At 39.4% G+C, this 17,513-nt stretch overlaps 1 protein-coding gene across 1 annotated transcript in view; it reads right to left on the bottom strand.

Moving 5' to 3' along the window:
- The window catches only part of DNAH5 (dynein axonemal heavy chain 5), a gene marked incomplete at its 3' end in the record, with an annotated part of 240,126 nt that overhangs the window by 166,403 nt on the left and 56,210 nt on the right, over window positions 1-17,513 (bottom strand). Inside the window, exons 22-24 of the mRNA XM_079701862.1 lie at window positions 7,878-8,011; window positions 3,387-3,588; window positions 2,351-2,586 (exon numbers count right to left, since the gene is read on the bottom strand). Of these exons, the coding sequence (XP_079557988.1) occupies window positions 2,351-2,586; window positions 3,387-3,588; window positions 7,878-8,011 (572 nt within the window). The remainder of the gene's footprint in view (window positions 1-2,350; window positions 2,587-3,386; window positions 3,589-7,877; window positions 8,012-17,513) is intronic.

Genomic DNA, 17,513 nt, shown 5'->3' with positions numbered 1-17,513 from the left:
AGCTATTTGTAATGAGGTGGATAGACCTAGAGTCTGTCATACAGAGTGAAGTAAGTCAGAAAGAGAAAGACAAATACCGTATGCTAACACATATATATGGAATTTAAAAAAAAAAAAATGTCATGAAGAACCTAGGGGTAAAACGGGAATAAAGACACAGACCTACTTGAGAATGGACTTGAGGATATGGGGAAGGGGAAGGGTAAGCTGTGACAAAGGGAAAGAGAGGCATGGACATATATACACTACCAAACGTAAGGTAGATAGATAGTGGGAAGCAGCCGCAGAGCACAGGGAGATCAGCTCGGTGCTTTGTGACCGCCTGGAGGGGTGGGATGGGGAGGGTGGGAGGGAGGGAGATGCATGAGGGAGGGGATGTGGGAACAGATGTATATGTATGACTGATTCACTTTGTTATAAAGCAGAAACTAATTTAAAAAAAAATATATCAATTTAAATGCATTTTGAAAACTATAAATCATTATACAAATAAAAGGTATTTTTACTTAGGCCCCTAAATTGTATTTGAAGACTACAAAATTAAATCAAGTAAATGAAAAACATAAAACAATTTAACTGCTAATCTTAGAATAACAAAATGAATCAGAGTTTTAACTCTATCCTCTTTCACTTTGTTGGTAAAAGGTTCCAACAGTAAGACATAAGAGGGCATTCTTGAATCAGAGCCTAAGCCAAGTTATTGCCCTCGGTACACTAAATCCTGGACTATTCTCTTGTCTAGAAGATTAAAATAAGGCAAAGTTTGGTTTTCAGGAGAAAGGATTTTTCCTAAATATCCCTGGCCTCTTCTTCCACCATTACTCTTCCCCAAAGACATAGACTGAACACCTGATTGTTGATTTGGGGAAAAGATTGTTGATTTGGGCAAGCATAGCCCAGTGCCTCTCTTCTTCTTCCCTCTTTCTCCTTGAAGGCATGCCTCCAGTCTGCACCCCAGTACCAATCAAATCAACAAAGTAACACAGAGACCTGTAGCTTTCCAATGCTGCCTTTGATGAATGAGTAAGTACAGTTCTGGGACTTAGTGCTCACAAGGCCATAGTGTGTGTGAGTAGGGTGAGGAGATGGGGAAAGTAAGATACAATGGGAATATGGGAGCTGCACACTAAATCAGGTCTTCCAAATAAGTTCTATCAGTACTAAAGATTGCATCTTGAGCTTGACTACTTGACAAGTTTGTCTTAACTCTCACGTCAGGGGGAAAGGGTTGGCAATTGCTGGACCTCCTCTTCAAACCCCTTCTCCAAACTCCCCTGGTCCAAGTAGGGGGTCTTTGCCTTGATGTTTCAATTCCAAAGAAGAACACAATGGACCACGTGATTTCCCTGACCCAACACGGTAGAGGTGCAAACCTTCAGTCATCTCTGCCATTTTCATGGTAATTTGAAATTTTTCAAAATTCAAAGAGACGTGCAGAAAATATGAGACAAGAGTATGATCCTGACCATCAGAGTTTAAGTCCAGACGTTTAAGTTATGGTGTGATGAAAAGATAATATTTTTACAACTGGAATTGTTCTAATGCTACAGTTATACTAGTCTCGTTTAAAAGAATATAGTAACCCATTCCTGATAAAGCGTTTGCATCTAGAAAAGATAGTATGATAATAAAAACAAAAGTAATGTGCAACATTAATCAAACTGCATGATTTCTTTGACCCTCAGTTTTCTTGTTTGTAAGTGGAGTGCTGTAGGAAGGATTAAACGAGTTAATACAGAGTAAACCCATGAATGGACACTGTCAGTGCCCCAGCCAGGTCCTGTTTATCAGCTGGTATTTGCAACCCAGATTGTTGGGTGTGTTGGCTATAGGAAACACGCTGCCTTCTTCCCTTGGAAATTGTCCTCAGCTGATAGAAGCCTCCTCGTGAGGAAATAATGGTCAATGCCCAACTGATTTGGGGGAATAAAGACAGTCCCCCTTGCTTCAAAATGGGGCCAACTGTGTGATACAATTCATGTTCCAGAACACTCCCTGTGGGACCAGGCCGAAGTTAGTCTACAGCTAAGATCACACCCTGGCTTAGCTTCCTCCCATCCCCAACCTCATCCTTTTCTGTTTTATTCACTCTACTTCTCCCATGAGCACTCATCAATAAATCACTTATACAGAAATCCTCATCTCAGGCTCTGCTCTTCAGCACCTTAAATGCTGTGTAAAGTACTAGAACTGCCCATACGAGGCACCCTATAGGTTAGGTATCATTACTGAAATCGTTGTTCTTGGGTTTAGCATCCATTTGTAATTCCAGTCCCGATCTGGTCAATAGTTCATCTAATAGAGCCCAACATATGGAGATATTTCTATAGAACAAGTGATTATCAGTTACCTCAATAGGTCCCACTTGAAAGTCAATGGAGATCTGCTGCTCCTTAATTTCCTTCAGTGCCACCATAGCAATTCGAACATCATCTAGGTCTTTAATTGGGCGATTCAGTTTCTTACTGAATTCTTCAACAAGTGTAAAAATGTTTTCCATCTCACTTCTGTATTTTTTGTTACAGTGACGGCCAATGACAACCATCCAGGCCTTCGTCTCAGCGGTCAAGGTGAACTTCAAGTCAGCTGTAAAACCCACATGTCCACCGTTCAGTTTGAAAAACTTGAACCAGTATAAGGAGACCCAGTGTAACGGTTTACCAACAGTAAATACTTTGCAGCTGATAGCCCTCTAACACATGAAAAATCAAACTGGAAAAAAATTAGTTTTTCCCAATCATTATATATTAATTCATGTCATAAAGCTTATTTGCAACAATTCAAAACACATTCCAAAATGGAAAAAAAAAAAAACAGTACCTACCAAAACTGTCAGAGATAAGCCTCAAATCTTTGTTATTGTTATTTATTAAAGAAAGGGTACATTTTAATTCCAAATATGACAGACTCATCCCTTGTCTGAATTAGCATTTATTTTCAAGGTTTAGCAGCAGAGTGTTCAAAATAGTCCAGAATAAATAATTATGCAGAAGGGAATTAAAAACAAACCTACAAGTTGGTCTTAAACCTTGAGGTCAATAAAAGGAGAGTCACTCTTTAAGATAGCTAGAACTGGGCTTCCCTGGTGGTGCAGTGGTTGAGAGTCCGCCTGCCAATGCAGGGGACACGGGTTCGTGCCCCGGTCCCAGTCCGGGAAGATCCCACGTGCTGCGGAGTGGCTGGGCCCGTGAGCCATGGCCGCTGAGCCTGCGCGACCGGAGCCTGTGCTCCGCAACGGGAGAGGCCACAACAGTGAGAGGCCCGTGTACCGAAAGACAAAAAAAAAAAAAAAAAAGATAGCTAGAACTCTCTGGAATACTAATCTATGTAAAAAGACAGAGTAATACGTTGAATTTTTATGACTGTCTGAAAGAAAATGAACCAACCTGTGTACAGAGCAATGGCACCCGCACAGATATACTCAGGCTCAGTGTTAATTTCTTGCTCTAGTTTTTGGAAATAGAGAATCTGGGATTCAAATTCAGAAAGCAAGGGGTTTGTCATAATAAACGTCACGATGGTTTCTTCTTTCTCCTTTTGCCAAATGTGATTGTAGCGTTTGAAGCAGTCGGTGGATGTAATAACTTCCTAGAATACAAATAACGTATTTGTGTAGAGAAGGAAGAATCAGAAACGGCATCATGATATAAGTGAACATTTGCCAGTTGCTGGTGGTTCCCATGGATTTATTAAAATGTTTAATTAGTGAACCGTGTGACTAGTTGAAAATGCCACAGGACTGGAACTGGATACAATAGTGTAAATAGTAACCTGGGACTAATACCAATGTAACTGGTACCATCCTAGCCAAAAAGAGAGGGGAACAGTTTCTCAGGAAAAAAAAAAAGAGAGAGAGAGAGAGAGTCCATAAAAGCTCTTGTGGACCAGGCCCTATTGATTGGAGCTGGACCTTAGGTCAAAAAACACAGCTCAAATCATGCCACAGAGAGGGTGGTGCTATGGGGGAAAAAAATACTCTGAGGTCACTTTTTCCCATTGCACAAACTCCTCCAAGACTCTCATTGGTGAAATCTACTGGAAGTCTCCATGGAAACCCATTGACTTGTTCCCTAAGGTCAGAGCGTGGAGATTAGATCTAGAGGGACAAATAGAATATATCCAGCATCAAGCCCCATTGAAAGATTGCATGGAATCACACAAAATGTATAAATATATTAGATAAGGACTGACATCCATACAATATTAAATCTTCCCATGTGTTTCTAAATCTTCTCACCTCTTTTTCTTTAATTCCTTGTTAAGTTTTAGAGGACTCTTCATAAAGATCCTACAAACTTCTCATTATGTACGCTCCTAGTGTACATAGGAGCGTGATGTTTTCAGTGATGTTGTTATCATAAAAAGGATCTTTTTTCCACTATCCTTATAACTGTATGGATGGCATATAAGTTTTTTAAAAAACTGGTTTTTTAACGAATGGTCTGCTTTGTTACAAAGTGTGCTTCTGTAAGATGAATTGGCTTTCTCGCAACTGGCAAATAAGGAATGATGTCAATATAACAGGAAGGTCACATTATCAAATGCTGTTTTTCCTAGCACTTCATTTTGTACCCACTAAAGCAGCAAACCAAAGAGGGGCACAATGCTTTTTGTCTCTTCTTTCTTCTGGGTTAATTTGTTCTCCACTTTGTTTTGAGAATGTTCTTTGCACAGTTAGACCTGATCTTTGTATATTTTATATTTGTCTCCATAACTCAGTATTTTCAACTGTTTCTTGTTACAACTTCTACCAAGTTTCTTTCACCTTTTGATAGTATGTAAAGCTCTATACTGACTACAGCGTTGTTAAACAGGTTAATATTTTACTATGATTGTTATTGTTTTTGGTATCACTCTGGTTACAGAATTTCCTAGGTTGTGTGTTTCTATCTCAACCTCTTTTTTCTCATAAGCCCTATTATATGTGCAACTTTGCAAAACCAGCTTTTCAGGAACATGTTTATTGCATTACAGCAGAAATGCCTATAGTTACCTTTCAACTGACTGCTAACTTAACTCTTCTTGGGCCATATGTTTTTTTTAGATTAGCGCTTTTGGATTTACTTGATAGATAATCATATCATCTCCAAATAATTAAAATTTTTCTCCTCATTTCTAATTTTTATACCTCTTGGTAGTCAACTTTTTCTATTGGCTTACATTATAATTTCAGAGTTACATCTGCATGAGAAAAAAAATTTCAACTGAGATAGAGAGAAAAGTGGCATTATTTGAAAGAATAGAGCATTACCAACAGCATTCTAAATGGTCTGATTAGTTTAAGTAAATTTCACCAACCCGAACCAACCCAAGCAGTAGCTTTATTCTAGCTCCCCACGTGCAGCTAAAGATGCCCCTTGAAACCTCAGGATTAATGAGTGTTGACACTTCACACCCACTAAAATGCAGAAAGCTAAGCCTGCCCCCGCTTGTCCCAACTACACTTGATGCCCTGGCATGGGCTGAGATGTTGACATGCACACCCAGAATGCATTGCAACAGCATCTAGACATATTCACAAATGTATGATGGTTTGGAGAACTAATTACAGATTATCAAAGATCCCTGAATATGGGTAAAATTCCAGAATCCTGAGCTCTTTCAACACCCAAGAGTTTATAATATTAAGAACGTAACTGGGACTTCCCTGGTGGCGCAGTGGTTAAGAATCCACCTGCCAATGCAGGGGACACGGGTTCAAGCCCTGGTCTGGGAAGATCCCACATGCCACGGAGCAACTAGGCCCTTGTGCCGCAACTACTGAGCCTGAGCTCTAGAGTCCGTGAGCCACAACTACTGAAGTCTGCAAGCCACAACTACTGAGCCTGGGTGCCACAACTACTGAGCCTGCGCTCTAGAGCCCACGAGCCACAAGTACTGAGCCTGTGTGCCACAGCTACTGAAGCCCACAAGCCTAGAGCCCATGCTCCACAACAAGAGAAGCCACAGCAATGAGAAGCCCACGCACCGCAACGAAGAGTAGCCTCCGCTCGCCACAACTAGAGAGAAAGCCTGTGTGCAGCAACAAAGACCCAATGCAGCCTGAATAAATAAATAAACAAGTAGATAGATAGATTTATTTAAAAAAAAAAAGAACATACCCTAACTAAATAAGTTTTAGACTCTCATTTATTTTATCTGAGTCAATCTTTACTAAACTGGAACTCTTGAAAGCAGAGGTAACCTAAAGCCTAAAGGAAAAATTACTTGAACTACATATGTAGGGCTGATCCACTTAAGTTATTTTAATTGCCATGGTTATTTTGATTGTTTGGTCCAGCTCATCTTTTCAAGCCAAGCAGTGTTATAAGTTGATGGCCAAACTATGGATGTGCTGAATGTAGGTCAGGTTTATATTCTGATCCAACCAGTTATTGTAAGAGAAAGGGGCTGGGGTCAGAGGATTTTCTGTGGTTGAGGAAGGGTCAGCCACCGAAAATTCAGAAGGGTCTATGGCTGTGGAGAGCCACATCTAGCACTATGACCAAGTGTGCATATAGTCTTCCAGAAACAATCTGGCCATCCTATCAATCTGGATAAAGTCCTTCAAGTTATTCTAAGTGCCAACCCTTTCTATTATCTTAAGGAAGACTGTACTAAGATCTGTACATTTCCTTCACATAATATAAAGGCAAATGTGACAACAATGACACAGACATAAGTACCTTGTTGCCTGCAGTACATTAATTTCAACTACTCTGTCTTACCCTTAGATTTTCATAATAGTGGCTGTTTATTTTTAAAGAAAGTAATGGACTTTATTATTGATCTATTTTATTGTATTTTCCATGATTACTGAGACATTTGAAAGCATACTTGAATGTTTATTATCATCATAGAATACTCTACTTACCTTTATCGTTTAGTACAGAGCTTGATAAACTAAGCACTAGACAAATATTTGTTAAATTGAATTATGTGAACGCAGTCCCTAGGGCAAGATTAAATACAAGACCTTCAAGATATTAAGAAGGAAATCTGAAAATGCATAAATGCAAAAGCTTCCAGTTCCCTCAGGAATACATTAAAATTAAACTTAATATTTCCTCACATAGTTACAGCAAAGGCAGCTTTTCAAAACACTTCAAACAAGTGAAACTCATTCTATCAAAACTGAGTAATAGAAAAGATATATTTACTGAGTCACAACTGTTCCCTCAACAATGAGAAACATTTTTAAAGAGTCAGCAGGTCTTAGTGCCAATGTGAATATTTTCTTTTAAGTAGAAATTGACACGAGGATTTTGAGTCTTTTTAAACACAAAGATAGATTTGCCTGAACAGAAAAGGGAAAGTTGAGAGAAGAGCAGTTTGGAAGAAAAAAATAACCTGAATTTACATCCATGTCCAGTACAAGTACGTGCTGAAAATATTTGCAAAATTCTCAGTATTATCTTATTTCCATGATATACATACATGTATATACAATATATATAAATTTTCATCTATTTTATAAGATTTGCCCAACTACACAAACACAAAAACTGAGTGTAAACTTATTCCGTTTCAAATGATTCAAGTCAGTTCCAGCATCACTGACTCTTTGAAGGTGAACTGCAGCACCAGTCTGACCTGGGGTTTGAGACATCTTGAATTCTTTAACAGACTTATCTGTACTACATAAATACATAAAAAGTTTAAAGGCATTAAACAGAAGGCAATATAAAACACAGAAATAATAATTGTCTTTCACCTTGCAATCTAGAATGAAAAATCTTGAGTTAAACAAACATTTGCTGAGCACGTACGAGATTCCATAAGCCGCTCACTGAAGGCAAAGTGGGTGAGACCCAGGCTACATGAAGGACAAGCTTAAATGTTCAACTTCAACCTTGCTGTAAAGCCAAAGACCCTGGCTGCAGATCCTCTTGGCATACCTTTTTGGTGGAGTTGATGATTGTGCTAAGCACAGAGACTAATTTTAGAATCTCTTTGTTGTCAGAAACATTTTTATAATAGTTCCTGTTTTGCACAGGAATGGGTAAGTTCACAGATGCTATCTCAAAGGTATCTAAAAGCAAAAAAAAAAAAGAGAGAGAGAGAGAGAAACATTTATATCAACAGTATATAGAACATGCTTTAAAAAGATGAGTGAATTTCTGTAATGGTAAAGTAAGGACCTCTGAAAAAATCTTCTTTATAAAAGTAATTGAAAACACTGGGCAAATTTGTCAATAATAATTTTTTCAGGACTCTGGACATTAACCAAAGCTTGCAACAATTCAAGGAATTGTTTATTCGAGAAATATTTTGAAATTTGGGTAACAACAGTGAGTTTTGTCATGTGTTAATTGGTTCTACGTACACTGCCCCTTGCTGGCTATGCAGCAGCCTCGAGAAACAGGAACTTTGCAATGACCGTGGCTGTGAAAACCACAGCCAGCAGCAGGTCACATTCACCAGAGGGCCCAGCCTGGGCTTAAGGCTCCTCAAGAAGCCCCATAGACATGTCCCTACTTGACTTGTAAAACAATCAGAACAAAACAGAAGCAGACTCATAGATACAGAGAACAAACTAGTCCTTGCCAGAGGGAGGGGAAAGGAGGATGGGCAAAATGAATAAAGGGGATTAAGAAGTCCAGTTATAAAATAAATAAGTCACAGGATGTAGTGTACAATACAGGGAATATAGTCAATAATACTGTAATAACTTTGTATGGTGATAGATGGTAACTAGATTCATAGTGGTGATCATTTCATAATGTCTAAAAATACCAAGTCACTCTGTTGAAGTACATAAATCACTTACTTATGAAGTAAGTCAACTATACTTCAATTTTAAAAAAAAATCTGTGACATTTAACTTCACAGCTGTCTGAGGCAATGATATCTGTTGGGACAATGGAAAGGGTGGCCAAAAAAGTTAAAGATCTGGGGAATGAGATGTCCACAGAAGGCCTTACAGGGCCCTGACATATTCCTGGGGTTCTAGAAGGTCATGTGTATGTACAGAGCTGTGCACACACCCAGGAAAGACCTAAAAATGTCCCAATCTTTCATGCTGCCTCATGAATTGAGGTCTTGCACAAATAGTAAATAAAGGCTAGAGCAGTGTTGAAAACTTTCTGAGCTTTCAGGGTGCTCCAGTGCACACACAAACTCCCTAGGCAAAGCATGGAAGTCTTACTGGTTCAAAGCATTAAAGGAAATCTCTGTGCAATCATAGTTAACTGCTAAACTAACCAAGCACAGACTATAGCCGTGCAGTCCACAGGGAAGACAAGTTTTACAGAATTGGTCCAGGAAAGTCAATATAAAACAGTAATAACAACAGGCCCTGGGAGAAAGAATCAGATTTGCCACATTATACTCTTTAACATATCAAGTTTTAAACAAAAATGAAAATTGTGAGACATGCAAAGATACAGGAAAGTCATGCCCACCCATAGGAACAAAAACAGCCAATAGAAATATACATGAGACAGCCCACTATTGGAATTACTAGACAAAAAGAAATTTTTATTGACGTACAGTTGATTGACAAGATTCTGTTAGATTCAGGTGTACAACATAGTGACTCAAATTTTTTATAGATTGTACTCCATTTAAAGTTATTATAAAATACTGGCTATACTCCCTGTGCTGTATATTTCCTTGTAGCTTATTTATTTACTTTTTTTTTTTTGCGGTACACGGGCCTCTCACTGTTGTGGCCTCTCCCATTGCGGAGCACAGGATGCGGACGTGCAGACTCAGCAGCCATGGCTCACGGGCCCAGCTGCTCCGCGGCATGTGGGATCTTCCCGGACCGGGGCACGAACCCGCGTCCCCTGCATCGGCTGGCAGACTTTCAACCACTGCGCCACCAGGGAAGCCCTATTTACTTATGTTATACATAGTAGTTTGTATCTCTTAATCCCATACCCCCATCTTTTCCCTTCCCCGCTTCCCTCTCCCCACTGGTAACCTCAAGTTTGTTCTCTATATCTGTAAATCTGTTTCTGTTTTGCTATATTCTTTCCTCTGTTTTATTTTTTAGATTCCACATATAAGTGATAACACAGAGCATTTGTCTTTCTCTGTCTGACTTAATTCACTAAAATAATACCCTCCAGGTCCATCCATCTTGTTGCAAATGGCAAAATTTCATTCTTTTCTATGGCTGAGTAATAGCCCATTGTATATATGTATCACAGCTTCTTAATCCAATTTTCTGTTGATAGGCACTTGGATTGCTTCCTAGCTATTGTAAATCATGCTGCTATAAACAGTGGGGTGTGTATATTTTTTGAATTACTGTTTTCATTTTTCCAGATATATACTCAGGAGTGGAAATGCTGAATCATATGGTAGTTCTATTTTTAGTTTTTTTGAGGAACCTCCATACTGTTCTCCACAGTGGCTGTGCCAATTTACATTCCCACCAACAGTGCAAGTGGGTTTCCTTTTCTCCACATCTGTGCCAACGTTTGTTATTTATGTTCTTTTTAATGATGGTCATTTCGACGGGTGTGAGGTGATATCTCATTGTGGTTTTAATTTGCATTTCTCTGATGAGTAGCGATGTTGAGCATCTTTTCATGTGCCTGCTGGCCATCTGTATGTCTTCTTTGGGGAAATGTCTACTCAGGTCTTCTGTCCATTTTCAAACAGATTGTTTGTTTTTTGATATTGAGTTGTATGAGCTGTTTATATATAGTTTTGATATTAACCCCTTATTGGTCATATCATTTGCAAATATTTCCTCCCATTCAGTAGATTATCTTTTCATTTTGTTGATGGTTTCCTTTGCTGTGCAAAAGCTTTCTCACACCATGTACAAAAATAAACTCAAAATGGATTAAAGACCTACAAGTAAGACTGGAAACCATAAAACTAGAAGGAAACATAACCAGAACACTCTAACATAAATCATAGCAATATTTTTTTATTTGTCTCCTAATGCAAAGGAAACAAAAGCAAAAATTAACAAATGGGACCTAATTAAACTTAGAGAAAAATTTAAAATCAGCTATTAAAATATGTTCAAGGAACTACAGAAAACCCTATCTGAAGAATTAAAGTACGAGAAGTATGTCTCAAAAAATAGAGAATATCAATAATGACATAGAAATGTAGAAGAGAATCAAATACAAATTGTAAAGTTGAAAGAAACAATAAATGAAATGAATATTCACTTGCAAGGCTCAACAGATTTTAGCTTGTAGAAGAAAGGATCAGTGACCTTGAAGTTAAGTTTCTTAAAACCTAGAAAGCTAGGTTACTGTTTTGAGATATTTCTTCTTTTTTAGTATCAGTGTTTAAGACTATAAATTTCCCTCTAAGCACTGTTTTAACTGCATTTCATAAGTTTGGGCATTTTGTGTTTTCCTTTGCATTTATCCTAAAACTATTTCTTAATTCCCTTTGTGATTTCTTCTTTGACTCATTGGTTATTTACGAGTGTATTGTTTAATTTTCATGTATTAGTGAATTTTCCAAATCTCCTATCACTGATTTTTAATTTCATTTCACTGTGGTTGGAGGAAATACTTTGTATTATTTCAGTTTTTTAAAATTTCATTTCAATAGTCTCCAGATTGACTTACAGATTCAGCACATCCCAAAAATCACAAATCTTTTTTGTAGAAATTAACAAGCTGATGATTTCAAAATTCATACAGAAATAAAAGAGATCCAGAATATTCAAAAACAATCTTGAAAAAGAAGAAAAATGTTGGATGACTCACACTCCTGACTTCAAAACTTACTTCAAAGCTACAGTAATCAAGACAGTGGGGTTCTGGAATAAGGATAGACATAAGATCAATGGAATAAAATCCAGAGTGCAGAAATAAATGCTTGAATTTGCACTTGCGGTTAACTGATTTTCAACAAGGGTCTCAAGAAAATTCAATTGGGAAAAAATAGTCTTTGCAACAAATGGTGCTAGGACAACTGAATACCCACAGGCAAAAGAATGAATTTGGGCCCCTACTTCACTCACAATGCACCATAGACCTAAATATAAGAGCTAAAAATATAAAATGTTTAAAGAAAACATAGGAGTAAACCTTCATGACCTTAAGTTAAGCAATAGTTTCTTAAATACACAATCAAAAGCACCAAAAGAAAAAGTAGCTAAACTGGACTGAATCAAAATTAAAACTTATATACTTCAAAAGATACCAACAAGAAAGTGAAAAAACAGGGCTTCCTTGGTGGCGCAGTGGTTGAGAGTCCACCTGCCGATGCAGGGGACACAGGTTCATGCCTTGGTCCAGGAAGATCCCACATGCTGTGGAGCGGCTAGGCCCATGAGCCATGGCCGCTGAGCCTGCGCGTCCAGAGCCTGTGCTCCGCAACGGGAGAGTCCGCAACAGCGAGAGGCCCGCATACTGCAAAAAAGAAAAAAAAAAGGAAGGTAAAAAAACAACCCACAGAATGTAAGAAAATATTTCAAATTACATATCTGGTAAGGGATTTGTATTCAGAATATATAAACAACTCAACAATAAAAAGACAAACAATCCAATTTTTTAAAACATGGGCAAAGAATAGACATTTCTCCAAACAAGATACATAAATGGGAAAAAAAAAAGAAAAGCCACACATATAGACATGAAAAGATGTGCAATATCATTGGTCTTTATGGAAATGCAAATCAAAACTGCAAGGAGATACCACTTCACACCCACTAGAATGGCTATAATCAAGAGGCAGACAACAACAACTGTTGGTGAGGATACAGGAAAAAAAAAAAGAGAGAGAGACCTTCATGCATTGCTGGTAGGAAGGTAAAATGGTCTAATTGCTTTGGAACACAGTTTGGCATTTCCTCAAAATGTTAAGCATAAGTTGCCATATGATTCAGGGCATGACTATCATACCCAAGAGAAACGAAAATATATGTCCACGCAAAAACTTTACACAAATGTTCATAGCATTATCTATTCTTAACAGTCCTAAAGTGGAAACAACCCAAATGTTCATCAACTGATGAATGGATAAAATGTAGTATATCCATACAATGGACTATTATTCAGCAATAAAAAGAAATGATACATAAAAAGAAATGAAGAAATGATATATGCTACAACATAGTTAGAACTTGAAAGTTAGTTACAAAAGACCACATGTAGCATGATTCCATTTATATGAAACGTTCAGAATAGGCAAGTCCATAAAGACAGAAAGTAGATTAATGGATGCCAGGGGCTGGGGGAAGGGAATGAGACACGACTGCTAACAGGTACAGGGTTTCTTTTGGAGGTGATGAAAATGTTCTAAAATTAGATAGTGGTGATGGTTGTACAACTCTGAATATACTAAAAACCACTGAATTGTACACTTTAAAAGGGTGAATTTTATGTTATGTAAATTATATCTCAAAGCTCTTATTTTTTTTTTATTAGTTTCTGCTTTATAACAAAGTGAATCAGTCATACATATACATCTGTTCCCACATCCCTTCCCTCATGCATCTCCCTCCCTCCCACCCTCCCCATCCCACCCCTCCAGGCGGTCACAAAGCACCGAGCTGATCTCCCTGTGCTCTGCGGCTGCTTCCCACTATCTATCTACCTTACGTTTGGTAGTGTATATATGTCCATGCCTCTCTTTCCCTTTGTCACAGCTTACCCTTCCCCTTCCCCATATCCTCAAGTCCATTCTCAAGTAGGTCTGTAAAGCTCTTATATTTAAAGCTCTTATTTCTTTTAACTCTTTTATCATGACAAAAATATATGTATAGTTTTTCATTAAACATTTTTCCTCTCGATTTAAGATATAATTCATGATTGAACATATTTCGAGTTTAGAAAATTCTGAATTTTAAGCCATTCTAGGAAGTTAAGCAATGTTTCCAAATAATATCAAAATTGAAATTAACACACTAATATAGATTTTTAGCTTAAATAAATAATATTGTAAGTTGTGGATACAGTTGTTTTGAGCTGTCTTTAGCCTCCTCAGTAACAGACTATTTTAAAGAGGAACTTGTTTTAGTTTCTTCCTTGTGGTTAGTTCTCAGGGGCTATGAGCACTAATTGAAAATTACACACGCCCTGCTGTTTGCAGGGTTGCTTTAAAAGAAGTTTGTAGGACTAAACTACATTTATCATATATCATTAGCAACTTGGATGTCATATGCTACCTAATATTACAGAATATAAATGAAAACCGTAAGATCTACAGCAAAAATCACAGCATGTTAGCAAAACAGGATATAATGGCTCAAAATACAAAATATCTCTTAAACGTCAGGAAATGTTCATTGTGATGATGACAAGTTTCTCTTTAAACTGTGAAACTAAAATCCTACTTGTCCGCTAGTATGTCTTGTGAGATACCCATTTAAAATACAATATTCATGGCGGAAGAGGAAGATGGCGGAAGAGTAAGACGCGGAGATCACCTTCCTCCCCACAGATACATCAGAAATTCATCTACACGTGGAACAACTCCAACAGAACACCTACTGAACGCTGACAGAAGACCTCAGACCCCCCAAAAGGCAAGAAACTCCCCACATACCTGGGTAGGTCAAAAGAAAAAAAGAATAAACAGAGACAATAGGATATGGACGGGACCTGCACCAGTGGGAGGGAGCCGTGAAGGAGGGAAGGTTTCTACACACTACAAGCCCCTTCGCGGGCGGAGACTGCAGGTGGCGGAGGGGGAAAGCTTCGGAGTAGCGGAGGAGAGCACAGCAACAGGGGTGCGGAGGGCAAAGCGGAGAGATTTTGGCACAGAGGATCGGTGCCCTCAGGCACACACCAGCCCGAGAGGCTTGTCTGCTCGGCCCACGGGGCGGGCGGGGCTGGGAGCTGAGGCTCGGGTATCGGCTTTCAGTCGGAGCGCAGGGAGAGGACTGGGGCTGGCGGCAGGAAGAGAGCCTGAAGGGGTTAGTGCTAGCCCGGAGGGAGTCCGGGGAAAGGGTCTGGAGCTACCGGAGAGGCAGGAGACTTTTTTCCCTTTTGTTGCCTGGTGCGCGAGGAGAGGGCATTCCCCTCCCTCCCCTCTGCCTGAGTGAGCCAGAGCCCCCGAATCAGCGGCTCCTTTAAACCCGTCCTGTCTGAGCGAAGAACGGACGCCCTCCGGCGACCTACGCGCAGAGGCGGGGCCAGGTCCAAGGCTGAGACCCGGGAGCTGTGAGAGAAGAGAAAAGACAGGGAAATCTCTCTGTGCAGCCTCCGAGGCAGCGGATTAAAGCTCCACGGTCCATTTGATGTGCCCTGCGTCTGTGGAGTGTATGAATGGACAGCGAATCATCCCAAATTGAGGAAGTGGACTTTGAGGACAAGATTTAAGACTTTCCCCCCTTTTTACAACGAATTATCCCAAATTAAGGAGGTGGACTTAGCAAGATTTCAGACTTCTCGCCCTTTTCCTCTTTTTACAACGAATTATCCCAAATCGAGGAGGTGGACTTGGAGAGCAAGATTTTTGATTTTTCCCCCTGCTCTCTTTTTGTGAATGTGTATGTGTAATCTTCTGTGTAAGATTCTCTCTGTATAGCTTTGCTTCCACCATCTGTCCCAGGGTTCTATCGGTCCGTGTTTTTTTTTTTTCAATAATTACTTTTTAATTTTAATAACGCTACTATATTTCATACTTTATTCTATTTTACTTTACCTGCTCTTTCTTTTTTTCCTCCCTTCCCTTCCTCCCTCCCTCCCTCCGCTCCTCCTTTCCTTCTTTCTTTTTCTTTCCTCCCTCCCTCCCTCCCACCCTTCTTCTTTCCACTTTCTTTTTCTTTCCTTCCTCCCTCCCTCCCTCCTGTCTTTCTTTCTTTCTTCCCTTCCTCCCTCCCTCCCTCCCTTCTTCCATTCACTCTTCCTTTTGCTTTCATTCCTCCCTCCCTCCCTCCTTTCTTTCCTTCTTTCCATCCTCCCTCCCTCCCTCCCTCCTTTCTTTCTTTCTTCCTTCCTTCCTTTCCTCCCTTCTTCCTTTCTTTCCCTCTCTCTTTCTTTCTTCTACTAATTCTTTCTTTCTACTTTTTCTCACTGTTATTCTGAGCCGGGTGGATGAAAGGCTCGTGGTGCTGCAGCCAGGAGTCAGTGCTGTGCCTCTGAAGTGGGGGAGCCAACCTCAGGACACGGGTCCACAAGAGACCTCCCAGCTCCACATAATATCAAGCAGCGAAAATCTCCCAGGGACCTCCATCTCAACACCAGCACCCAGCTTCAGTCAATGACCAGCAAACTACAGTGCTGGTCACCCTATGCCAAGCAACTAGCAAGGCAGGAACACAACCCCACCCATTAGCAGAGAGACTACCTAAAAACATAATAAGGCCACAGGCACCCCAAAACACACCACCAGACGTGGACCTGTCCACAAGAAAGACAAGATCGAGCCTCAACCACCAGAACACAGGCATTAGTCCCCCCCACCAGGAAGCCTACACAACCTACTGAAACAACCTTAGCCACGGGGGACAGATACCAAAAACAAAGGGAACTACGAATCTGCAGCCTGCAAAAAGGAGACCCCAAACACAGTAACATAAGCAAAATGAGAAAGCAGAAAAACACACAGCAGGTGAAGGAGCAAGATAAAAACCTACCAGACCTAACAAATGAAGAGGTAATAGGCAGTCTACCTGAAAAAGAATTCAGAATAATGATAGTATAGATGATCCAAAATCTTGGAAATAAGATAGACAAAATGCAAGAAACAGTTAACAAGGACCTAGAAGAACTAAAGATGAATCAAGCATCGATTAAAAACACAATAAATGAAATGAAAAATACTCTAGATGGGATCAATAGCAGAATAACTGAGGCAGAAGAACGGATAAGTGAGGTGGAAGATAAAATAGTGGAAATAACTGATGCAGAGCAAAATAAAGAAAAAAGAATGAAAAGAAGAGAGGACAGTCTCAGAGACCTCTGGGACAACATTAAACGCACCAACATTCGAATTATAGGGGTTCCAGAAGAAGAAGAGAAAAAGAAAGGGACTGAGAAAATATTTGAAGAGATTATAGTTAAAAACTTCCCTAATATGGGAAAGGAAATAGTTAATCAAGTCCAGGAGGCACAGAGAGTCCCATACAGAATAAATCCAAGGAGAAATACGCCAAGACACATATTAATCAAACTGTCAAAAATTAAACACAAAGAAATCATATTAAAAGCAGCAAGGGAAAAACAACAAATAACACACAAGGGAATCCCCATCAGGTTAACAGCTGATCTCTCAGCAGAAACTCTACAAGCCAGAAGGGAGTGGCAGGACATAATTAAAGTGATGAAGGAGAGAAAACTGCAACCAAGATTACTCTACCCAGCAAGGATCTCATTCAGATTTGATGGAGAAATTAAAACGTTTACAGACAAGCAAAAGCTGAGAGAGTTCAGCACCACCAAACCAGCTTTACAACAAATGCTAAAGGAACTTCTCTAGGCAAGAAACACAACAGAAGGAATATACCTACAATAACGAACCCAAAGCAATTAAGGAAATGGGAATAGAAACATACATATCAATAATTACCTTAAATGTAAATGGACTAAATGCTCCCACCAAAAGACACAGAGTGGCTGAATGGATACAAAAACAAGACCCATATATATGCTGTCTACAAG

Source organism: Hyperoodon ampullatus (assembly GCF_949752795.1).
Source record: "Hyperoodon ampullatus genome assembly, chromosome: 4".
Taxonomy (NCBI): Eukaryota; Metazoa; Chordata; class Mammalia; order Artiodactyla; family Ziphiidae; genus Hyperoodon; species Hyperoodon ampullatus.
Note: the sequence above shows the minus strand (reverse complement) of the source record. Positions and strands in the feature narration are given on the sequence as shown.